This window comes from Pan troglodytes, chromosome 1, assembly GCF_028858775.2.
Source record: "Pan troglodytes isolate AG18354 chromosome 1, NHGRI_mPanTro3-v2.0_pri, whole genome shotgun sequence".
Taxonomy (NCBI): domain Eukaryota; kingdom Metazoa; phylum Chordata; class Mammalia; order Primates; family Hominidae; genus Pan; species Pan troglodytes.
In genome coordinates this window covers 122,682,483-122,708,884 of record NC_072398.2, presented here as the reverse complement: position 1 = coordinate 122,708,884, position 26,402 = coordinate 122,682,483, and the positions used below count along the sequence as shown (strand labels likewise).

The 26,402-nt window shown below is 37.2% G+C and overlaps 1 protein-coding gene across 3 annotated transcripts in view; it reads left to right on the top strand.

Moving 5' to 3' along the window:
* STXBP3 (syntaxin binding protein 3) overlaps positions 1-26,199 on the top strand; it is a 65,348-nt gene extending 39,149 nt beyond the window's left edge. For 2 of the 3 annotated variants that reach the window (XM_016923686.3, XM_001145368.5), the window contains 8 exons: positions 10,521-10,586; positions 11,766-11,846; positions 13,173-13,311; positions 13,559-13,665; positions 15,076-15,168; positions 17,146-17,231; positions 24,335-24,483; positions 25,724-26,199. In XM_016923686.3, coding sequence (XP_016779175.1) covers positions 10,521-10,586; positions 11,766-11,846; positions 13,173-13,311; positions 13,559-13,665; positions 15,076-15,168; positions 17,146-17,231; positions 24,335-24,483; positions 25,724-25,818 — 816 coding nt within the window. In that variant the 3' untranslated portion in view covers positions 25,819-26,199. The remainder of the gene's footprint in view (positions 1-10,520; positions 10,587-11,765; positions 11,847-13,172; positions 13,312-13,558; positions 13,666-15,075; positions 15,169-17,145; positions 17,232-24,334; positions 24,484-25,723) is intronic. The other variant, XR_010159228.1, reaches the window with a different exon arrangement.
* Positions 26,200-26,402: the final 203 nt, after the last annotated feature.

Below are 26,402 nucleotides of genomic sequence, written 5' to 3'. Positions count from 1 at the left end.
TTTTATCAATGCATTGTTGGGATTTTACATTCAGATATAATTTATAAGTAAAGCACACAAATCTTAAATTTATACTGGATAACTTTTACTTATATATACGCTTGAAACCACCACTTTAAATCAAGATACAGAACATTTTCATCATTCCAGAATATTCCCTCTTGTCCTTTCCCTGTCAGTACCCATCCTGCCAGAGGTAAACTCTATTCTAATTTTCATCACCATAGATTGTGTTCTTGAACTTCACATAATGAGATTCACCTGTGTTATGTATTTTAGTAATTCATTTTTTTCATTCATGTATAGTAGTAATACCATTATGTAAATATACAACAATTTGTTTATCTTGTCTCATTTTGATGGACATTTAGTTTGTTTCCAGTTTGGGATTATTATGAACAAAGCTGCTATGGATTTTTTTGTACATGTCATTTGGTGGACATACACACTCTTTCTCTTGGGTATATTAAGAGTAAAATTATTGGGTTATAGGGTAGGATTGTGTTTAGCTTTAATAGGTAATGGCAAAAGTTTTGCAAAGTGTTTGAACTGATTTACATCCCCATCAGCAATAATTGAGTGCTCTAGTTGCTCCATATTGCCACCAACACTTGATATATTCTTGTCTTTATTTTCAATTAAAATTTCATTGCATGAGATGGTATCTTATTGTGGTTTTAATTTCAATTTCTCTAATGTTCTTGCGCATATTGGCCATTAGGATATTCTGTTTTGTGAAGTGCCCATTGAAGGTCTTTTGCCCATTTTTAATTGAGTTGTCTGTTTTTCTTACTGATTTCTAGAAGTTATTTTCTGGATATGAGTCCTATACATTTATTTATGTATGTATGTATCTTTTCATGAACAGAAGATCTCAATTTTAATGAAATCTAGTTTATCAATTTATTTCTTTTATACTTTCTCTGTGTCCTTAAAAGTCTTGGCTTACCCTGAGGTCATTAATATATTCTTCTGTTTTCTTCAGTAAGGCTGGTCATTTTAGCTTTTACATTTAAGTCTGTAATTCACTATATTAGTCCATTCTCATGCTGCCATGAATAAATAGCTGAGACTGGGTAATTTATAAAGAAAAGAGGTTTAATTGACTCACAGTTCCACATGGCTGGGGAGGCCTCAGGAAACTTAATCATGGCAGGAGCCACCACGTCACAGGGCAGCAGGAGGGAGAATGAGTGCCAAGCAAAGGGGTAAGCCCCTTATAAAACCATCAGATTTTGTGTGAACGCACTATCACAAGAATAGCATGGGGCAAACCGCCCCCATGATTCAGTTATCTCTACCTGGTCCTGCCCTTGACATGTGGAGATTATTACAGTTCAAGGTGAGATTTGGGTAGGGAAACAGAGCCAAACCATATCATTCTGCCCCGGTACCTCCCATATCTCATGTCCTCACATTTCAAAACACAATCATGCCCTTCCAACAGTCCCCTAGAGTCTTAACTCATTCCAGCATTAACCCAAAAGTCCAAGTCCAAAGTTTCATCTGAGATAAGGCAAGTGCCTTCTGCCTATGAGCCTATAAAATCAAAAACAAGTTAGTTACTTCCTAGATACAATGGAGGTACAGGCATTGGGTAAATACACCTGTTCCAAATGGGAGAAATTGGCCATAACAGAGGGGCTTACAGGCCCCATGCAGGTCCAAAATCCAATAGGGCAGTCATTAAATCTTAAAGTTCCAAAAGGATCTCCTTTGACTCCATGTCTCACATCTGGGTCATGTTGATGCAAAAGGTGGGTTCCCATGGCCCTAGGCAGCTCTGCCCCTGTGGCTTTGCAGGATATAGCCCCTCTCCCAGCTGCTTTCATGGGCTGGTGTTGAGTGTATGCAGCTTTTCCAGGCACATGTTGCAAGCTGTTGGTGGATCTACTATTCTGGGATCTGGAGGATGGTGACCCGCTTCTCACAGTTCACTAGGCAGTGCCCCAGTGGCAACTATGTGTGGAGGTTCCAACCCCACATTTCCCTTCTGCATTACCCTAGCAGAGGTTCTCCATGAGGGCTCCACCCCTGCAGCAAACTCTAGCCTGGACATCCAGACATTTCTATACATCCTCTGAAATCTAAGCAGAGGTTCCCAAACCTCAATTCTTGACTTCTACGCACCCTGTAAGCCCAACACCACGTGCAAGCCACCAGCTTGCACCATCTGAAGCAATGACCTGAGTTCTACTTTGGCCCCTTTTAGCCACAGCTGGGATGCAGGGTACCAAATCCCAAGACTGCACAAAGCGGCAAGGCTCTGAGCCTGACCCACGAAACCATTTTTTCCTCCTAGGCCTCTGGACCTGTGATGGGAGGGGCAACCATGAAGGTCTCTGACATGCCCTGGAGACATTTTCCCCATTGTTTTGGTGATTAACATTTGGCTCCTTGTTTCTCATGCAGATTTCAGCAGCCAGCTTGAATTTCTCCCCCGAAAATGGGTTTTTCTTTTCTATCATATCGTCAGGCTGCAGATTTTTCAAACTTTTATGCTCTGTCACCTCTTGAATAAATGACTGCTGAGAAATTTCTTCTGCCAGATAACCCTAAATCATCTCTCTCGAGATCAAAGTTCCTCAGATCTCTAGGGCAAGGGCAAAATGCCACTAATCTCTGCTAAAGCATAGCAAGAGTCACCTTTGCTCTAGTTCCCAAGAAGTTTCTCATCTCCATCTGATACCACCTCAGCCTGGACTTGATTATCCATATCACTGTCAGCATTTTGGCCAAAATCACTCAAGTTTCTAGGAAGTTCCAAACTTTCCCACATTTTCCTGTCTTCTTCTGAGCCCTCCAAACTGTTCCAACCTCTGCCTGTTACCCAGTTCCAAAGTTGCTTCCACATTTTCAGGTGTCTTCACAGTAGCACCCCACTCCTGGTACCAAAACTGTATTAGTCCATTCTCATGCTTTTATGAAGAAATACCTGAGACTGGGTAATTTATAAAGAGATTCAGTTGACTCACAGTTCCATATGACTGCAGAGGCCTCAGGAAACTTACAGTCATGGTGGAAGGCACCTCTTCACAGGGTGGCAGGGGAGAGAAAGAATGCCGAGTGAAGGAGGAAGCCCCTTATAAGACCATCGGATCTCATGAGAACTCACTCACTATCACAAGAACAGCATGGGGGAAACTGCCCCCATTATTCAGTTATCTCCACTTGGTCCTGCCCTTGACGCATGGGGATTATTACAACTCAAGGTGAGATTTGGGGAGACACAGAGCCAAACCATGCCATTCACTCAAATTAATTTTGATTTATGGTGTGAGGTAAGGGTCTAGCTTCATTTTATTTCGATATACATATCTGATTACTCAAGCACTGTTTATTGTAAAGACCATCCTTTCACCATTGAGTTGCAGTAATGCATTTGTTGTGAATCAAGTGACCATAAATGTGTGGGTCTGTGGACTCCATGTCCTTTTCCATGGTCAATTTGTCTATCCTTGTAACAAGACCACACTGTCTTAACTAGTGTACCTTTGTAATGGTTTTGAAATTTGGTAGTATAAGTCTTCCAGCTTTGTTCTTCAAGATTGTCTCAGCTGTTACAACCTTTGTCTTTTAATACACATTTTAGATTCTGCTTGACAATTTCAACAGAAACATTTAACTGAAATTTTGATTGGGATTACATGAATCTGTACACTAATTTGGGAAGAACTGACAAAAATATTGCATCTTCTGATCCAAGAACATAGAATATAGCTCCATTTATGTAGATAGTTTGTCTCAGCTGCATTTTATAATTTTCATTTTAGTGGTATTGCACATTTTTTCTTTATTTCTAGGTATTTGATTTTTTGGTGTTATAAATGGTATTTTTTAAATTCCATTTTACTTTATTAGTATATAAAATGTGATTGATTTTTGTATATTTACCTTGGATCTGGTGACCTTGCTAAATTTATTTTTTAATTCTAGTACTTTGTTTATAGATTGGCTTTTTTGTTTTTAAGAGATCGGAACTCTGTTGGCCAGGCTGGTCTCAAAGTTCTGAATTCAAGCAATCCTCCCACCCTTCCCTCCCTAGTAGCTGGGACTACAGGCAGGTACCAGTGCACCTAGCTGGATTTTTATATACACAGTAATATAATCTGTGAATAAAGAAAGTTTAGTCTCTTCCTTTCTAAATTAATCTTCCAGAGGTGTCCAAAGGAGAGAATACAGTCATGGGTTCTTAGTTTCTGTTTCGGCTAGTAAAGTCCCTTCCTTATCCCTCTTTTCCACTTATCACTAGAGACAGAAACTAAAAACCATGGCTTCAGGCTGCAAAAAGCCTAAAACAAAACAGAACAACAACAACAACAAAATAAGGTGGGTTAGACAAGCTTGTCATACGTTAAAAAAATTTTTTTTAGTAGTTAATACCTCCTGGTTCTGGCTGATACCTCCAGTATAACATGAAATCAAACTGGTGATAATGAGCGTCCTTGTCTCATTCCCAGCTTTATGGGAAATGAGTTCAATATTTCATCGTTAAGTATTATGTTAGTTTTAGGTAGTTTTCTTTTATCAGATTAAGGATGTTCCTTTCTATTCTTAGTTTGCCAACAGGTTTTTATGTGTTTCTGTTTTTTGTTTTTTTCTTTTTTCTTTTTTTTAAGAGACATGGTCTTGTTCTGTCACCCAGGCTGGAGTGCAGTGGTGCAGTCTCAACTCACTGCAGCCTCAACCTCCTGGGCTCAAACGATCCTCCCACCTCAGGCCCCCAAGCAGCTGGAATTACAGGTGTGCACCACCATGCCCAGCTAATTTTTGTGTGTTTTTAGTAGAGACAGAATTTCACCATATTGCTCAGGCTGGTCTCGAACTCCTGAGCTCAGACAATCCTCCTGCCTCAGCCTCTCGAAATGCTGAGATTACAGGCGTGAGCCACCACACCCAGCCTGTTTCTGTTTTCTTTTAATCAGGAAATTTCGATGTTGGATTTCATCAAAGGCATTTTGATATTGTCTTTTTTTCCCTTTATTCTGTTAATGTGATGAATTACATTTATTGACTTACTAACATAAAAGTAACCATTTCTAGAATAAACTCCACTTGATCATGATGCATTATCCTTTTCCTCTATCACTGGATTTTGTTTGCTAATATTTTGTTCTAGGATATTTGCTTCTATATTTATGAGAAATACTTTTCTGTAATAGTCCTTTTTTGTAATGTTCTTGTCAGGTTTTAGCAGCAAGATTTTTTTGGTCTTATGAAATGAATTGTGATGCACACTTTGTCATTCCATTCTCTGAAAGAGTTTGTGTTAAGATTGTTACTGCTTGTTCTATTACTGCTTGAAAGAATTCACCATTGAAGCAGTTCAGGCGTGGAGACTTCTTTATGGGGAGGTCTTTCGTTATAATTAATGATAAGTTATTTAATAGATGTAGAACTATTTAGTTTTTTACTTTTTCTTGCATTAGTTTTGGGATATCGCATTTTTCAGGGAATTTGTCTATTATATCTAAATTTTGAAATGTCCTCTTATCCTTTCAATATGTGTAGAATCTATAGTTAGATTTTATTTACTAATCTTGCTATTGTTAATTTGTTTTTTCCCCTATATATTATTAATATCCCCTGCAGTCCGGGCGCGGTGGCTCACGTCTGTAATCCCAGCACTTGGGGAGGCCAAGGCAGACGGATCACCTGAGGTCAGGAGTTTGAGACCAGTCTGGCCAACATGGTGAAACCCTGTCTCTACTAAAAAAAAATACAAAAATTAGCTGGGCTTGGTGGTGCATACCTGTATCCCAGCTACTCGGGAAGCTGAGGCAGGAGAATTGCTTGAACCTGGGAGACAGAGGTTGCAGTGAGCTGAGATAGTGCCACTGCACTTCAGCCTGGAGAAAAGAGTGAGACTCCATGTAAAAAAAAAAAAATAAAATCCACTGCATATGTTATTAATATTTCAAAGAACCAACATTTGTCTTTGTTGATTTTCACTCTTGCATGTTTTATCTTCAATTAGCTGATTTTTACTCAGTTTTATTTCCTTCCTTCAGCTTACTTTGTTTTAAATGAAGCTTGTCCAACCTGTGGCCCACGGGTCACATACAGCCCAGGACGGCTGTGAATGTGGCCCAACACAAATTTGTAAACTTTCTTAAAACATTATGAGATGTTTTTGTGATTTTTTTTTAACCTCATCAGCTATTGTTAGTGTATTTTATATGTGGCCCAAGACAGTTCTTCTTCCAGTGTGGCCCAGGGAAGCCAAAATATCGGACACCCCTGGTTTAAATTTTTTCTTCTAGCTTCTTGAGTTGGAGTTTTAGAACATTGATTTCCAACCTTTCTTCTGTTCTATTGTATATATTTTATAGTTATTTACATCTCAAACTTAGCTGCATCCCAGGAGTTCTGGAATAACTTATTTTCATTTAGTTCAAAACATTTTCTAACCCTTATTGTGATTTCTTCTTTGACCCGTGTGTTATATAGGGAATACGTTTTTAAATTTCAAAGCATTTGGGAATTTTCTAGTTATCTTTCTGTTACTGAGTTGTAATTTAATTATACAGTGGTCAGAGAATGTGCACTATATGACATCAGTCTTTTAAAATATGTTAAAACTTCATTTATGGGGCTGGGCATGGTGGCTCGTGCCTGTAATCCCAGCACTTTGAGTGGCCAAGGCAGGCGAATCACATGTGGCTAGGAGTTCAAGACCAGCCTGGCCAACATGGCGAAACCCCGTCTCTACTAAAAATACAAAAATTAGCCATGTGTGATGGCACACACCTGTGGCTCCAGCTACTCAGGAGGCTGGGCAACAGAGTGAGACTCTGTCTCAAAAAAAAAAAAAAAAAATTGATTTCTGACCTAGCATATATTATCATAAGTGCCCTATGTGTACTTGAAAGGAATATAAATTCTGTATGTGTCAGTTAAATCAAGATGGTTAATCATGTTCAAATCTTCTATTTCTTTTCTGATTTTTTTTGACCTGCTCTGTCAGTTACTAGAAGTGGTATATTAAAAACTCTGATCGTGACTGTGAATTAGTTTGTTTTTCTTTAGTCCTTTCAACTTTTGAAGTTATATTAACTGATAAAGCTATGTTAAGTTCATTATACATTTAAGATAGCTATCTTTCTGTTGAATTTGGCCTTTTATCATTATAAAATGTCCCTTTTATTACTTGCAGTATTTCTTGTCTTAAGGTCTACTTTGATGTTAATACCACTATATCTTCTTTCTTTTGTTAGTGTTTACATAGTATATCTTTTCCCATCCTTTACTTTCAACTACCTGTGTCTTGATATTTAAAATGTGCTTCTTAAAAAGAGCTTGTAGTTGAATTTTGTTTTTTTATCCAGCCCAAAAATCTTTTAATTAGAATGCTTGTTTAGTTCATATATATTTCATGTAATTATTCATATAGTTAAATTTATATCTAGTATCTTGTTTTCACTTCATTTTTTATATTCTATTCTTTTCCTTCTTTATCAAGTCTTTTTTAAAAATAAATTCCATTTCATCTCCAATATAAACATTTGTGTTTTGCCGTTAGTCCTTCCTTTAGTTATTATACTGGAAATTTAAAAATGTATTCTTACCCTAGTTTAATAGTATGTCCTGAATATGTCATGTCCTGAATAATTCAGGAATCTTATAATAGTTTAACTTTATCCCCTTTCTCTTTTGTGCAGTTGTTTCATGTATTTTACTTCAACGTATGTTATAAACTCAAGATGTTATTTTTTTCAGAAAGAAAAACCCAAAAAAATAAAAGCAAGATGTTATTTTGTTATAAACACTCAGTAGACTTTTATTACTACCCATATATTTATACAATCTGGTACTGTTTATTTCTTACTGCTCTTCAGTTTTTCCAACTGGGTTAGATTGAATTCTCCCAGCTTTCTTTTTGTCTGAGGACATCTTCGTTTTGCAATTTTTTCTAAGATACTTTTGCTGGATTTGGAATTCAAAGTTGGCAATTTTTTTCCTTTCAGCAATTTAAAGCTTTCAATACATCACCTTCTGGCTACCATAATTTCTGCTGAAAAAAGGCAGCTGTGAAGTATTATTGTTTTCCTGAAGATAAACTGTGTTTATTAATATTTTCTCTGTATCTTTGATTTTTTAGCAATTTGACCATGATATGCCTTACTGTAATGTGGTTTGCTTGCTATTTATCCTCCATGGGGTTTGCTGAGCTTCTTGAGTCACTGGGTTGATAACTTTATGTTTGTAAAAATCTTGGTCATTATCTCCTCACATCTTCCTTTTGTCCCATTCTCTCTCTTCTCTCTTTCTGGGACCCCAGTCAACATGTTTTTTAGATCTCTTGACTGTATTCTATATCTCTTACATTCTGTTACCTTTTTTTTTTTTAACCTCTCTGCATTGCAATTGAATGTTCTCTATTAACCTGACTTTGAGTCCCCTACTTCTGTCTTCTGTTGTATTCAGTCTGCTATTAAACCCATTCATTGTATCCTTTTGAAAACTGAGGTATAAAGCAAAATTTCCCCTTTATAGTATACAGTTCTGTGAGTTTTGACAAATGCACACTCTCATATAACCACTACCACAATCAAGATAGAGAATAATGTCATCACCCCCCAAAATGTCCTCATGCCCGTTTGCAGATAACCCCTTAACTCAGTCCCCATCCCCTGACAACTACTAATCTGTTTTCTGACCCTGTAGTTTTGCCTTTTCCAGAATGTCCAATGAATGGAGTAATACACTATGGCTCTTTTCACTTAGCATAATGCATTTGAGATTCATTCATGCTGCATGCAAGAGTAGTTTCATTACTTTTTATTGCTGAGTAGTATTCCATCATATGGATGTACCACAATTTGTTTATCAATTTACCAGTTTCAGAACATTTTAGTTTTTCCAGTTGTTGGCAATTATGAATAAAGCTACTATAAATATTCACCTTCTTCATATCAGACATTCATGTCTATGAACAGATGTTATCATTTGCTTGGGAGGATACTTAAGAGTGGGATTGCAGGATCAATAATAAATGTATGTTTAAGTTTATAAGAAACTTAAATTATTTTTCCAAAGTGGCTGTACTATTTTACAGTCCCACTAGCAATGTATGAAAGTCGTTCATTGTGCTTTTAACTTAAAGTCTTATATTTAACTCTAGGACATTCATTGGATTTTTAGAAAATAAATTCTAGTTCTCTGTTAAAATACTCCATCTTTTGATCCATGTAGTCCATCTTTTCCTCTGTTTCCACTTTAACATAAATGTGTTACTTTGAAGTCTTTTTCTGCCAACAACATCTTAGGTCTACTTTTTTGGAGTTTCTTTGTTTTTACATTTTGAGGTGTTCTCTTCTTAGCTTTTTTATTGATGCATAGTAACTGTACATATTTATGAGGCATGTAATATGTTTATACGTGCATACAGTGTGTAATGATCAAATCATTGTATTTAGAATACCCATCACCTTGAACATTTATTATTTCTTTATGTTGGGGACGTTTCCAATCTTTTCCTCTAGCTATTTTGAAATACAAAATATATGTTAACTATAGCCATCATTGTGATATCAAACACTAGAACTTATTCCTTATCTTAGGTCTACTTTTATTGACTGTTTTATCACTTGAGTATCAATCACTTTCCTGTTTCACCTATTAATGTTTTATTGTGCTAGACATGGTGGATGATACATTGCAGAGGTTCTAGATGATGCTGTCTCTACACAGAATGTTGAGTTTTGTTCTGGCAGGCAGTTAAGTTGCTGAGGAATAATCATGATTCTGTTGTAACTTCATGTTAGACAATGTTATGGTAAATTTATTTCACTTCTGCACTGAGTCTTAAGGCATAGTCCCAGGACTGAATGTGTAGGATGTTCACTTAGGTCTCTTTACTTTGTCTAGGTCAGGAGATGCTAGTATATTCTTAGCACTAAGACCCCTCTGAAATCTCTGTCTAACATTTAGCCACCCGGAAGTTGTTCTTTACTACACCTTTGAGGGTTATGCCCTGTACATGTGCAGCTTAGGGGTTCAAGGACAATCTCTTTACACATTTTTGGGTTATGTTCTGTCTAGCTCCTTTCTCTTTAGCACTCTGCTTCACAAAATCTACCTCACAGCCCCAAGCTCTTATCTCCATTTTTTTTTTCTTTTTTTTGCACCCAGGGAGATAATTGCTCTCTACTTGAACTGTATTTCCTTTCAGTGGTGTTTGGAAAACATCTTTAGGGAAAGGAAGGGTGCATGCAGGGATCACCTTTGGTGCTTTCCTTCACTCAGCTGTCTCAGCTGTGAGCTATTTTTATCCATTACTTGAAAGCTATTTTATTTATTTGTCCAATCTTATTTATTTATGAAGGGAGAGTAATGTTGATATCACCTACGTTATTGTGAGTGAAAGTGGAAGCCTCCTAAATTCTTCTTTCAAAAAAATTGTCAAATATTCAGTAAATTAACTAGATTTGATAATTTGTAAAACTCTAGGATTTCAAAGTTGTAATATGGAATAACTGAATCATAGGTTTGCCTAAAAAAAGTTTGATTTTTCCTAGACATCACTTAGTGCTCTTACCCAGCTGATGAAAAAGATGCCCCATTTCCGAAAACAGATTACTAAGGTAAGCAGTATTGTATATGAGATACCTAATTAGTTTTAGTTTATATTCAGTTTATATTCAGTTCTGTAGTTCGATTTAGCAGTGGGTTTCGTGGAATACTTGGTGTTATTTGTCCTCTAAAACCTTACTATAGGTCTGAGAAATATCCCATATATCTAAGCTTCTTCATAACTTCTCTATATGTATAACCTAGATTTATCTGAATCCAGCTTAAAGTTTCTATATCTTTGTCTTGAATAGCCTAACAGAGTCATATTTATCAACCTTACAAGAAATTCAGCACTAGATTGACTAGTGGATGTTATTCTACATGTTTCTTTAAAGTAATAGTTACTTACTAGTAGATTTAAGAGCATTTAAGCTGTTTAGTCAGGTAAACTATTTTTTTGCTCCTTAAAAACACTATCAGAATAATCCTAACATTTTTGTCATGTTGCACCCTAGTCAACCAATGATTTTTGTGTGTGTTAAAATACTTGAAACATTTAGAAAGATAAAGAGAATATGAACTTGAAGAACTTCTGGGTATTTTTCTCATGTTATTTTTCATTACTGTCAAACTCAACACAAATTCAACAATTCAACGCTTCCATCCCATTTATGCTGTCTGTTGATTGCCTCCTGTTGTATTAGTCTGTTCTCACATTGCTGTAAGGAAATACCCAGGACTGGGTAATTTATAAAGGAAAGAAGTCTAATTGACTCACAGTTCTACATGGCTGGGAAGGCCTTAGGAAACTTACAGTCATGGCAGAAAGCAAAGGGGAAGCCAGGCACCTTCTTCACAAAGCCACAGGAGGGAGAAGTACAAGCAGGGCACATGCCAGACACTTGTAAAACCATCAGATCTCATGAGAACTCACTTACTATTATGAGAACAGCATGGGGGAAATCACTCCCATCATCCCATGTTCCAAACACTTCCCATCAGGTCCCTCCCACAACACATGGGGATTATGGGAACTACAAGATGAGATTTAGGTGGGGACATAGCCAAACCATTTCACCTGTAAATCACCTTCTCATTTACTTCCTTTCTTGAGCTGTTCCCTTGCTTACATGTTACCTTCTTTCACCTCAGCCCATACTTTCTTTCAGGCCTGTCTCAAAAGTTTAATATTACCAGTTGCACAAAAGTCATTAAAATCCTTTAAATGATTGATTGCTTCTGTTTTTCAGCAAGTTGTCCATCTTAACTTAGCAGAAGATTGCATGAATAAGTTCAAGCTTAATATAGAAAAGCTCTGCAAAACTGAACAGGTATGTGCAGAGTCAGAAATGCCTCTGTTCATAACAAATTTCCAGGATAAACTTTGTAAGTTAAAACCTAACTTTTTGCTTGATACAGTGGTTGGTTTTTACAGAATCACAGACTCTCTCTCACCAGGGTAGCCACCTAGGCAGTATTTAATGTCATTCCCCGCTAACATTAACAAGTAGCTGTAGAGTATCTTAGTAAACAGTCCCTCCTAATATATTATATATTTTTTGTTTAATGGAATGATTTAAATTTTGGGAGCATGATTTCAGGGTGGCATTGTTGGCAGGACCTTCTCAGTACGGGATTTAATATAGCATCCAGCAGAGCTCATTTTACAAGGGGCCTTTTATATCATGCCTCAACTGTTTAGACCATTGCCCCTCATAGAATACAAGCTGCATGTAATTTTAATTATTCTAATAGCCATGTTAATGCAGGTAAAAATTAAAAAGTGCAATTAATTTTACGAATAAGTTGGGTGCAGTGGTGTGTGCTTATAGTCCCAGCTATTCAGGAGGCTGAGGTGGGAGGATTGCTTGATCCCAGGAGTTTGAGAGCAGCCTGGGCAAGACCCTGTCTCTTTAAAAAACAAAAACAAACAAAAAAAAACTTTGACAACCTGATGCATTCAAAATATTCTTTCAACATATAATCAGTATAAAAAGTTATTAGATAATTTTGCATTGTATTGCTTCAAGTCTCCTGGTGTTTCGTACCTACAGCACATCTTAATTCAGACTGATCCCATTTCAAGTGTTCAGTAGTCATATGTGGCTAGTGGCCACAGTACTGGATAGCATAGGTTTAGATTAATGATTTTTATCTTCTCTGATTTATTTTTTGACCTTTTGTATTTTGTATAAACAATAGTTTACAAGTGATGTTCATATTTTCTTGTGTAATATCATCAGTGTTCCATTAAAATTTGACAAGATTTAATAATAGATTTTATGTGTTTGTTTTTTGTTTTTTTGAGATGGAGTTTCGCTCTTGTTGCCCAGGCTAGAGTGCAATGGCCCAGTCATGGCTCACTGCAACCTCTGCCCCACCGGGTTCAAGTGAGTCTCCTGCCTCAGCCTCTCGAGTAGCTGGGATTATAGGCACCTGCCACCACGCCCGGCTAATTTTTTGTATTTTTAGTACAGATGGGGTTTTACCATGTTGGCCAGGCTAGTCTCCAACTCCTGACCTCAGGTGATCCCCCTTGGCCTCCCAAAGTGCTGGGATTACAGGCGTGAGCCACTGTACCCGGCCAATAATAGATGTTTTTAACTAAAAAATGAATTTTGGTTATAGATCACTGACAATATTTTATTTTCATTAAGGACCTGGCACTTGGAACTGATGCAGAAGGACAGAAGGTGAAAGATTCCATGCGAGTACTCCTTCCAGTTCTACTCAACAAAAATCATGATAATTGTGATAAAATAAGAGCAATTCTACTTTATATCTTCAGTATTAATGGTAATGGAGATAATCACTTTTTAATAAGTATTTTACTATTGATCATAAAAGAATCTTTGAAAACTGAAAGATAGTTGCTGAACTTGGTTAAGATAAAAGGGAAAATATGAAATTGAGAGAAGACTGAAGGAGATATAATTTGACTGTTTTTTATTTTAAAAGCTTCATTCATGGGTACTACCTAAAGCCTTGAAATTATTTTGGTAGCAATTATGTGATTGTGCACTCATATTTTTACCTATTTAAGGAACTACGGAAGAAAATTTGGACAGGTTGATCCAGAATGTAAAGATAGAAAATGAGAGTGATATGATTCGTAACTGGAGTTACCTTGGTGTTCCCATTGTTCCCCAAGTAAGAAGTCTTATGTTGTGTATATACTTTATATGTATGTGTATGTATGGTTGTATGTATTAACTGTTTTTTTTTATGTGGACAGTCTTCTTAAGTTCACTCTATAGATTTTGAATAGGTAAGCAATTAAAGATTTTGTTCTCTTTTCCATATGTAATTTGGGCAAATGCAGTTTTCTAGCGAATTTATATTTTATGGCTTCTGTCATAATTCACTACTTATACTTTTGTCTTTATGATTCATTTATAACAATTGTCGTATTTTAGTTAAACTGTAACCTTTAACTATAATATGGCAGAGAAAATAAGTATATATTTTCTTGATTAAAAAAATTTAGGCTCGCTGGGTATGGTGGCTCACACCTGTAATCCCAACACTCTGGGAGACGCTGAGGCAGGAGGATTTCTTGAGCCCAGGAGTTCGAGAGCAGCCTGGGCATCATAGTAAGACCTCGCCTCTACAAAAAACAAAAAAATAGCCAGGTGTGTTGGTGTGTACCTGTAGTCCCAGCTACTCAGGAGGCTGAGGATCTCATAAGCTCAGGAGGTCAAGGCTGCAGTGGGCCAAAATCACACCACTGTACTCCAGCACAAAGCAAGACTCTGTCTCAAAAAAAAAAAAAAAGGCTCAAAGTCAAATTTTGAAGAGCTCTATTTAGAATCTCACTCTTTCCCATCTTTTTTTTTTTTTTTTTTTTTTGAGACAGGCTCTCTCTGTAGCACAGGCTGGAGTGCAGTGGCATGACCTCGGCTCACGGCAACCTCTGCCTCCCAGGTTCAAGCAACTTTCCTGCCTCAGCCTCCCATCTGGGATTACAGGCGCCTGCCATCCGCCCAGCTAATTTTTGTATTTTTAGTAGAGACAGGGTTTCACTCTGTCGGCCAGGCTGGTCTCAAACTCCTGACCTCAGGTGATCTGCCCGCCTCAGCCTCCCAAAGTTCTGGGATTACAGGTGTGAGCCACTGCATCTGGCCCCATCAAGTTTTTTTGTGTGTATGTGTGTGTGTGTGTGTTTTTTTGAGATGTAGTCTCACTCTGTCACCCAGGCTGGAGTGCAGTGGCTCGATCTCGGCTCACTGCAAGCTCTGCCTCCTGGGTTTATGCCATTCTCCTGCCTCAGCCTCCCTAGTAGCTGGGACTACAGCCATCAAGTTTTATAATACTTTTATTTTAATAGACATATGTTCTGATATGATTATAAATAAATTTTAGCATTAAAGCACAAAATAATGTTCAGTGGAGTTATGTGACCACACTCAGATTTTTTAAAGTAGGCATCTCCACTCTTAGTTTTAAGTCAAATACAATATAGTATTTACTGGTAAATTAAATATCTTCATTAGGAAACGTAAGAGTATTATATTTGAATAGAATTACTGGTTTTTAATTTTTTTCCTCTAATTGTATTAGTCTCAACAAGGCAAACCGTTAAGAAAGGATCGGTCTGCAGAAGAAACTTTTCAGCTCTCTCGATGGACACCTTTTATCAAAGATATTATGGAGGTAAAAATCATTAAAATGTTTTTTTCTACCTGAGTGCCCTCTTTAAAGTATTCTTTACTTTTTGTAGTTTATGTCAGTCTGAGTATATGTATTGGGCAGGAAGTTTCTGCAGTGGTTGGAGGCTTCACAAAAAAGCCTGTATCTGGGAAACTCTTGAAGATTCTTCTTTTTTTTTTTTTTTTTTCTTTTTGAGACAGAGTGTCACTCTATCACCCAGGCTGGAGTGTAGTGGCACAGTCTTGGCTCACTGCAACCTTCGCCTCCCAGGTTCCAGCAATTCTCTTGCCTCAGCCTCCCGAGTAGCTGGGACTACAGGCACACGCCACCATGCCTGGCTAATTTTTGTATTTTTAGTGGAGACAGGGTTTCACTATGTTGGCCAGGCTGGTCTCGAACTCCTGACCTCATGATCCACCCACCTTGGCCTCCCAAAGTGCTGGGATTACAGGTGTAAGCCACTGCGCCCGGCTGAAGATTCTTTTCTTAAAGACCTCAGACAAACTCACACCACTGACTGTTTCAAAATAAAAAAAATAAACACATATATGCTTTATAAAAAATAGTGCTTTGTTTTAATAACTGTATGTAGCAAAATATAATTTATTTGAATGAAAGTTCAACAAAATAACATTTGTATGTGGACCACTATTAGAAAGTATTAGATGCCAATATTCTTGGAAATGTTTTTGGATTAAAATGTAAACTTCATTATAGTTTGCTGTCAGATGAATCATGCCTTTAATACTGTTTACACTTAGAGAACATTATTCAATTATAGGAAATTATAAAATGAGCTAATTTTAAAATTATGAGCTTAATAAAATCATGACACTGATTCTTCGGTCATGATCATATAGTTTTTATTCCCCTTTTCCTTTGACTTAAACCCCAGTTTATACTTTCTTTTGGGAGCTAATTTGGTACAGTGCATAACTATGATTTCACTGTTTTGCTTGGCTAATTTTATGTTATTCACACATGCTTAAACATATATGAAAAAATCTAAAGAATTTAGACTTTGTTTTCTCTAACATAAGAATTTTTTTTCCTTTCTCACAGGGATGATATAGAACTAAGTAGTTTCTTATGGCTAGTTTTTTGTTTTTTTGTTTTTAAACATATTCCTAATCAGTTTACCATGGCTAGTATTTGTAAAATAAGAAATGACTTTCTTGAACCCCTTAACAAAGATTTGCATGTTAAATTCAGAAAATACACATTTGGATCCATGACAGTCTTAGGCCTTTAGAATTTCTCCTGAAACTTGATTTCCTCCCTTCTTGCAGTCTTACTGAAATATTCTTGGACTACTGAGTACTTTGTGCCCAATCCATGTGCCCACTTGTTAATACTACTTGTACTACCATGCTGTAAAGCAGTGGTCTCCATACTTTTCAGTTCATGCACACCTAACCATAAAAAAAATGTGAGCATGAACCTATTTACTTATAAGTTAAGCATTACTGTAATAAAAAATATATAATCTATGTATACAGTATATTTATATACATACATATATCATAAAATCTAACATTGAAAAAAGGGAAAATTTTAAAGAATAAAATGAAAAGGAAAACTTCCCATATCCCATTGAATTGTCTTGAGTACCCCTAGGCCATAGCAGTAGTAGCTATGAAGGGCAAAGCTTTAGAAGTGTGTCACGACTGGAATAATGATTAGAGACCCCCGGCACCATAGAACTAAAGGCTCTGATAAGGTGCCTGGAATCCTTATAACAGCATGGGGACCCTCCAAATGAAGAAAGGGAGTCATGCAGCAAATATTGGTGTAATAAGTAAATGATTTCACTGATTTTTGAAGGAAATAAGGTTTGTGAGTTTCAAAGAAAAGGCTAATCTTATACTAAATATTTATGTCTAAGGTTCCTCAATTGCAAATGCAAGTTTTGACCTTTATGCCAAACAAAGTCCTGCAATTTACAATTTTATTGATGGAATTAACTCTTTCCTTCCTTAGGATGCTATTGATAATAGATTAGATTCAAAAGAATGGCCATATTGTTCCCAGTGTCCAGCAGTATGGAATGGTTCAGGAGCTGTAAGGTAAATTCTACAAGTGAAAATCAATGAAATTTTCATTCTACGGACTAATAATTTAAAATGGTACACAGATATTCATATTTGGCAACTTTCTTTCAAGTATATAATCCTGTATTTTTTCTTTAACTGTAACTGTTTTAAATGAATCCAGATAAGCAATATGAAAATGTACTTTATTATAAAAAATATTTTCATGAAACAAGAAGTATTTCCTTCCCCACCTCCTCTTCCTTCACATAGGAGAGACCTTAATCCTTTTTGATAACTATTTTTGTGTTGAGGTACTTTAAACATTTAAAAAGATACAGAGAATGTTACAATGCATACCCTTATGCCCATTGCCCAGCTTATTAACTAAATCATTATAATTCAAGCTTCCTGTATATCACACTATGGTTTTATTATTTTCCCTTATTTTCTGTCCTGAATTTGGTGTTTATTGCCTATATGTCTTTATACTTTTTCTACATATGTTTGTATCCTAAACAGTGTCTTGAGTTATATCTTGCAGGATTTCCTCTTGATCTTTGGCTTTCAGCCGTTTAACTGTGTTGTGTCTAGGTATAGTTCTCTTTGTGTTTATTCTACCTGAGGATTGTTGAGTTTCTTAAATCTGCAAGTTAATAATTTTCATCAAATTTGGGAAGTTCTCAGGCATTATTTTTTTCAAATATTTTTCTGCTCCTTTCTCTCTCCTTCCTTTCTTTCTGAAACTCCTGTTACACATAAGTTGGAGGGTTTGACATTGTCCTGTGAGTTACTGAGGCTCTTTTCTTTCATCTTTTTAAAATTTGTTATTGTACTTTCACATGTAGAATTTCCATTTGATTTTTTTTTATTTCCATTTCTGACTGTTGAGATTCCCTGTTGTTAACTTGTTACCATATTTTTCTTTTTAATTCTTTCGATCATATTTATAACTGCTTGGAAGTCCCTAACATCTGAGTCTACTCAGGGTTAATTCCTACTGAATGTTTTTTTTTCCCCCAAGTATGAGTCACACATTCCTGTTTCTTTGTATATCTACTAATTTTTGGTTGAAAATTGGACCTTTTAGATAATGTATTATAGCAACTCCAAATTGTTTTAGTAATTTGTGTGGACTTTCAACTATGGAATCTTTCTCTCTTGCTCTCTTGTAGCCACTGATGTCCTTGTTGAGTTTTTAAAATTTTTTAATTTTTTATCTTAGCTTCTAGTGGTTGCCCCTATGTCTGTGTAGTTTAGAGGTCAGTCAGTTATCTGTTCAGACACTTCAAGCCTGTATGGCTTCTATCCTCTACTGATCAAGCTGAGTGTGGGTTAGGGGTTGCATTCCAAAATAGACAGTTCTTAAGTCTCCCTCCTTTTTTTATTTTTATTTTTATTTTTTTTAAATAGAGGCAGGGCCTCTCTCTGTTGCCCACACTGGAGTGCAGGAGTGCAGTGGCATGATCGTAGCTTACTATAAACTCAAACGCATGGGCTCAGATGAGCCTCCCACCTCAGCCTCCCAGGTAGCTAAGGTTCCAGGTACATGCCACCACACCCAGCTAATTTTTAAATGTCTTGTAGACATTTAAATGTCTTGTAGACAGGGTCTCACTATGTTGCCCAGGCTGGTCTTGAACTCCTGGGCTCAAGCGATCTTCCTGCCTCAGCCTCCCAAAGCACTGGGATTATATATGTGAGACACTGCAGCCAGCCCTTTTTTCCCTCATTTTTTTTTCCTGGACTTTCTCAGGTTTTCCCCACACATGCATAGTTTAGCAGTCAACTAATGATGTGTAGAGAGCTTATCTTTTCTTTCTTTGGCTTCTTTACTTCTGGGATTTCCTTATTAAATTTCTACCTGGCCGGGTGCGGTGGCTCATGCCTGTAATCCCAGCACTTTGGGAGGCCGAGGCGGGCAGATCACTTGAGGTCAGGAGTTCAAGACCAGCCTGACCAACATAGTGAAACCCCACCTCTACTAAAAATACAAAAATTAGCTGGGCATGGTGGCACACTCCTGTAATCCCAGCTATTCAGGAGGCTGAGGCAGGAGAATCGCTTGAACCTGGGAGGTGGAGGTTGCAGTGAGCCAAGATCATGCCACTGCACTCCAGCCTAGGTGACAGAGCGAGACTCCACCTCAAATTAATTAATTAATTAATTAATTTATTTATTTATTTGTACCTGATTGGCTGCCTATCCTAAGTTGAGACCACACCTAGCAAAGCTGCAGGATTTTGTACTCGCCTCACTGCCCCACCTTGAATCAAGTCTTCCACCAATGCAGTAAAGCTATAATTTTTATCTGACTGAGCTGGGAGAGCAGTGAGGGTTAGATGCAGCCCAGGCTAGAAGGTTACATATTCACCACCACCATTCTTACCAGATATGTTAGCAGATATTCAAGATTAAATGCTTCTCAATTTGTTGTCTGCCTATGGTTTCCAGTTAACCTGAAATGTTTTGTTTTCCCCACAATTTCATCCAGGAATATACTTGTTTTCTTAGAGGGGAATCTCCTGACCACCTTATTCTGCCATGACCACAAGTGCTCTCTATCTTATGTTTTTAAACTTAATATAGTGTCATATTGTGTGTCCTCCTGCAGCCTGCTTTTTTGTTTCTGTCACATTATGTTTGTGAAATTTATCCCAGACTGATACATGCATAAATTTTCACTGCTAGTTGGTATATAGTTATATGAGTATAGCAACTTATTCGTCTGTTTTCCACATGATAGAAATTTAGGCTGTCTCAAAACTGGCATTATTACAAACAGTACGCAGTGAGCATTCTTGTACTTTTACGTATATCTGGATAGGGTGCTTCCCTTGGACTGAGGACTTTTCTTTACTTTTGTTTTATTTTTTCCTTTTCTACAAAAGGTTTGGAGGTTATGTTATCTATTTTTATTCTTGTAGCAGTTTATTACTAAGCATATTTGACTCAACAAAGTCTAAGATTAATTAGTATCTCTGCCTTCCTCTTGAACAATACAAGAACCTTAGACCAACTGGATGTAAACCATGCACCCCTTAAATGTTATAATACTTCATTTGTGTTCACTTTGTATCTTTTTTACCCCCCATATTACTAAGCAGCATTATTGGTTTTTTAAAATTCAGTTGTATGTGCATGTGAACCTGTTAAATCGCCCACCACCCCTTTCGTGTGGGCTCAGTTTCTTTCTTTCTGAAGTGTATCCTTTGATGTGGGTCTGTTGGTGGTAGTCTTTTTTATTTTTTATTTTTTTCCAAGACAGAGTCTTGCTCTGTCGCCCAGGCCGCAGTGCGGTGGCACGATCTCGGCTCACTACAACCTGTGCCTCCCGGACTCAAGCAGTTCTCGTGTCTCAGCCTCCTGACTAGCTGGGATTACAGATGTGCACCACCACGCCCTGCTGATTTTTGTATTTTTAGCAGAGACAGGGTTTCACCATGTTGTCCAGGCTGGTCTCAAACTCCTGACCTTTGATCTACCCACCTCGGCCTTCCAAAGTGCTGGGATTACGGGTGTGCTCCACTACACCTGGCCAGCGGTGGTAGTCTTTCCAGTTTTATTCGTTTCTTCATTTGGTCATTGTTCTTAGCCAGCTATGAATTTCTAAGAGCTGAGGTATGTTCAGTCAACACTTGTAGAAAATATTCTGCTGTTTCCAGGGTTCTACTTTAGCTCTTGGGAAGGTGGAGGGGGTTGTGTTTTCTGTCAGTCTTGTACCTTTGTGAATAATTAACCTTTTTTCTCTGGTTGTTTTTTGTCCTCGGTTCTGTATATTCCCTGTGCTATGTGTATCTGAGGATTTATTTTTGTTTCTTTCTTTGTAATTCATTTATGTTTCCTGAATCTGAGGATTTACATCTTTCATAAATTCTTCAAATATTGCCACTTCCGTAGTCTTGGTTTTGTTAGAACATCTTATTCTGTCATAATGTCTCTTAATTTCTTACACTTTTTTATTTCTTCTGCTGGTGTTTCATTCTAGAAATTTTTCTTCAGATTTAGTTTTCAGTTCTTTAGGTCTCTCTTACACTGTGTCTCATCTGCTGTATAAGCTGTTTTTTCTTTTTCTATTTTCAGTGACTTTATTTTTCTGTTTTAGAAGTTCTCATGTTTCTTTTTTAAACATGCTTGGACTTTTTGTTATTTCTTATTTTGTCATACTCTCTATCCTCCTTTATTGTCTATTGTCATTTTAAACATACCTAATTTGTAGTCTATATCTAATAAATTCACTAATTTATACTCTTTGGGTTCAATTCTGTTGCCTTTTATTTCTGCAGACTCATAGTTACTTATTTCAATATGTGTCTTGTAATTTCGAATGCTGAGTTTATTTCGGTAGCCAGCATTGAGAGCGCATCCCTTCAGGCAGGTTTTGCATGTGCTTTTGCCAGATTAGAGGTTTTTTCTTTTTTGTGTTAATGTCTCAGTTTGGGGTTCCTCAGACCATGAAGGTAGTATGATTAATACCTAAGACTCTATGAGACAGGCCTGTGGCTAAATTATCAGAGGAGAAGCTTCCTTGCATCTCCCCTTGCCTTTGAGGTTGTCCTGACCTTATTGCAGGGTGTCAGCTCCCAATCTGTACCTTGCACAGTACCCAGGGCTCGGCCTCTTGTTTGCTAAGATCAGAAAATACTCCACAAGGCAGACCAAGCCTCAACTCAGTTTACCATTCTAGTATTTAGCTTCCTTTTTACCAATAGCCCTGGAGATTTCTCTGACTTGTTTACTCTCAGCTATGCTTTAAAAACATGTTTCCTCTTAATCAGTGCTCCTTGGTGCTATTTAGAGGGAAGTTTTCAGGATCTAGGGATTTAATTATCTTTATATCTCTCAGTCTTCACATGAGTGTGAAACAAATTAAATATAATCCCGTTACTCTGAAATTGCTATTCAGAAGCTTAGAAATTGTTAGAATTGTTCTGAGCGGTGTTGTCTCCTTTTCTTTTGCCTTCTTACTCTATTTCTCTCTGTTGAAACAGTTCTTAAGCCAAAGTTATTAATACGTCCTTGACTTTGGGAACAAGAGTGGGTCTTGTTCCTGTTTCATCTTTCCAAAGGAAAGGAAATTTTTAATTTTAATTTTTAAAATTTGTTTCCTGTTGTTCACTGCCTCATTCTTTAAGGTAATGAATGGAAGCGATCATCTGAAAGGCTAGATTCGGATTTTTTTTTTTTTTTGAGACGGAGTCTCGCTCTGTCACCCAGGCTAGAGTCCAGTGGTGTGATCTTGGCTCACTGCAACCTCCACCTCCCAGGTTCAAGCGATTCTTCTGCCTCAGTTTCCTGAGTAACTGGGACTACAGGCATGCGCCACCATGCCCAGCTAATTTTTGTATTTTTAGTAGAGATGGGGTTTCACCATGTTGGCCAGAAGGGTCTCGATCTCTTGACTTCATGATCCGCCCACCTCGGCCTCCCGAAGTGCTGGGATTACAGACGTGAGCCACCACGCCCAGCCAAGAACATTATTAGAAGTTTGCTATGGGGCTGGGTGCCGTGGTGCATCCCTGTAAGTCCACCTACTTGAGGCTGAGGTGGGAGGATTGCTTGAGCCTAAGAGTTCGAGGCTGTAGTGCCCTGTGATGGTGCTGGTCCGCAGCTGCTGCACTGTAGCCTAGGCAACATAGCAAGACCCCATCTCTAACAAAACAAAAATTTGCTATGAGATCCTATACTGCAAGGCATTCTAGGTCATCCAGAACAGTGGCTCTCAAAGTAGGTAACAAAATTGGGTACTTATTTTTACCTAAAAAGAAGAAATTAAGTTTTACTAATATACACCTGTACACATATGTCATTTACACATTAATATATTTGTTTATAAATGAATGTTTATTTTGAAATATTTACTTTTCAAATAAAAGCTAAAAATTTTTACCAGTGGAGCTTGTGAACAAAAAAAGTAATTCCTATGCTCTAGAGCAGTGCTAGCCAATAGAACTTTCTGCAGTGATAGAAAGGTTCTATATTGGCACTGTCCAGTATGACAGCCACTAGCTACAGGTGGCTTTTGGGTACTGGATATGTGGCTAAGTATGGATGAAGAACTGAATTTCTTATTTCATTTAATTTCAACTAATTTAAATTTAAATAGCCTCATGTGGCTAGTGGCTACTATATGGGACTCGGGGGATCTAGAGCAATCTGGAGGAGGAATGGTAAAAGTAATGACTACTATTTATTGAGTACTTACCCAACACCAGATTCTGTACTTAGTGTTTTCTGTACATTGTTTCATTTCATCCTTGTAACAGCCTTTGAGGTTTAGAGAGAAGTTAAGTAATTTTCTGAAAGTCATACTGAATCAAAAACAAGCAGAATAAAAATCGAAACACAGCTCTAATTCTTAACAGCCAACCTCCTACCATCGTAGGTTCCTGAATTCCATTCCAGCAAGGAACAACCTAATACCATATCAGCTCCAAAGTATTACTTGCCCCTTTCCCCTTCACATCTTCAAAACCTTTTTCAGTGCCACTCTCTAATTTTTTTTTAATTTCAAGAAGCTGCAGACTTCTCAGGTATATTATTTCTTCTTATGAAATAATAAGGGAGGTTGTTAGCTCTACTCTATAGGTTAAAATGCCAAGCCAGATTATGCATGATTTGTTAGAATTGTTTTTGAAATGTGGCTGTCCTGCTTAACTCTTGGTTAGTCATACTATGGTTAAGTCATTTCCTTAAAAATCAATGTAATTGGGCCGGGCACGGTGGCTCACGCCTGTTATCCCAGCACTTTGGGAGGCCAAGGTAGGCAGATCACGAGGTCAGGAGTTCAAGACCAGCGTGGCCAACATGGTGAAACCCTGTCTCTCCTAAAAATACAAAAATTAGCTGGGCATGGTGGCACATGCCTGTAATCTTAGCTACTCGGGAGGCTGAGACAGGAGAATTGCTCGAACCATGACCCAGGAGGCGGAGGTTGCAGTGAACCAAGATCGCTCCACTGCAGTCCAGCCTGGGCTACAAAGTGAGACTCCATCTCAAAAAAAAAAAAAAAAAAAAAATCAATGTAATTGGTAGCAAGTTTGAGTTTGGTTGAGTTAGGCTTTTTAAGTCTACAAGCATTATGGCTTTGGAAATGTTTATAACATGTTTACTTTTTTTTTTTTTCAATTACTTTTTAGTGCTCGCCAGAAACCCAGAGCTAATTATTTAGAAGACCGAAAAAATGGGTCAAAGCTGATTGTTTTTGTAATTGGAGGGATCACATACTCTGAAATGCGTTGTGCTTATGAAGTTTCTCAGGCACATAAATCCTGTGAAGTTATTATTGGTAAGACTTTCGTTTTCTTCTTTTCTGTTTTTTTTGTTTTTTTTTTTTTTTGAGACTAAGTCTCGCTCGTGTCCCCCAGGCTGGAGTGCAATGGCGCAATCTTGGCTCACCGCAACCTCCACCTCCCAGGTTCAAGCGATTCTTCTGCCTCAGCCTCCTGAATAGCTGGAATTACAGGTGTCTGCCACCACGCCTGGCTAATTTTTGTATTTTTAGTAGAGACAGGGTTTCACCATGTTGGCCAGGCTGGTCTCAAACTCCTGACCTTAGGTGATCCGCCCGCCTCTGCCTCCCAAAGTGCTGGGATTACAGGCATGAGCCACCGCACCCAGCCTTCTTTTCTGTTTTTAAACAAACTCTAAATGCAAAAGTATACATGTAAAATGTTATCTTGTGTTATACATTTGAGACAAAATTTAATGCAAAAAAATTGTTAACCATAGAATGTGTTTTGTCTGATGTGCTGGAGTTTTTTCCTAGTTGACTTTTTGATAGTTTTATTTTAAAATGTGCTTATTTGAGGAAAAGGAGCTTGCTCCTTTAAAATAGTATGTTCTGTACATTTGTTTAACCATTAAATAGTTTTTGATGCACAAATACATTTCTACTTCAAAAATATTTTGAATTTTTTGTGGATATGGACATGACATTGGCAAGGCCTGTGTGGAATTAAGTTTTAAGAATTTCAGGCCAGGCTAGTGGCTCAGGCCTGTAATTCCAGCACTTTGGGAAGCCAAAGCAGAAGAGTCACTTGAGGCCAGGAGTTTGAAACCAGCCTGGGCAATAAAGCAAAACTCCGTCTCTACAAAAAATTAAAAAATAAGAATTTCAGTCAAAGCCAATGATAGGTAAACTCTCCTGACCCATGGAGGCGATGGATCTGTTTGTTAAGCCTTGACCTGCAGCACTGCTTAGTGGATCTCTATTATTGAACAATAACTGTTATAGTGCTGAGGATAGGATAATCCCGTTTTGCCCTTCATTGTACCAATGTATAGCACAAAGTAGACAAAGCACTAGGAATGGCCGCTGTTTCTGAAAAGTAACTGAACATGCTCAGTGGTGAAGAACGATTGAAATATTGCAGCATAGGCAGATTTCAGGAAGATGTCTTACAGAAATTTTGTTACATTACCCCAGGCTACTGCACTTTACATATTTGAAGGACAACACATTATATTAAGCGAAGGAAAATTGATTTAACTGCTGGCCTCTGAAAAATTCTCTTTTCTCCTACCAGGTTCTACACATGTTTTAACACCCAAAAAGCTGTTGGATGATATAAAGATGCTGAACAAACCCAAGGATAAAGTCTCCTTAATTAAAGATGAATAGCGTTTCTTTTTGGAGGGTTTAGAGATTCTTACTAATATGTTGAACTAAAATAGAAAGAAAATGTTGCTGTCATGTAATTTAAACAATGTAAATATTTTATGGAATAATGGCTTTTCAAATACATTTCTTAAGGAACTGTTTATGATTATTACTGGATTTGTCATTTTTGATAATTTAAATATTGCTGCTGCTTTGTAGATGATGAGAAGAAATGTTAAAATGCTTTCTAAAGGAAATTTTTTCACCTTTGGAGGAGAATATATTAGAGTTGTGGGTAATTTTTCACAGCCACCTATGTACATACTAATTACCCATTGGATACTTATATCTAAAAGTCTCATGCTGAAGTATAGTTTTTGGGAAAGAATGATTTTAAATAAAGAGATTGTAAAAGTAAAAAACTGTAAATGTATATATATGATAGAATTGTTTCCTCTAAGTGTAGTTTTTCTTTCAACTAAAATTCAGTTTATGTGTAAAATAATTCAGTCATTAATAGAAATGGAGTGATTTCACAGTGTGTACTGTTTTGCCACATACTTCTAAAGAACACAATTTTATATAATTTTGAAATAATGTATGTT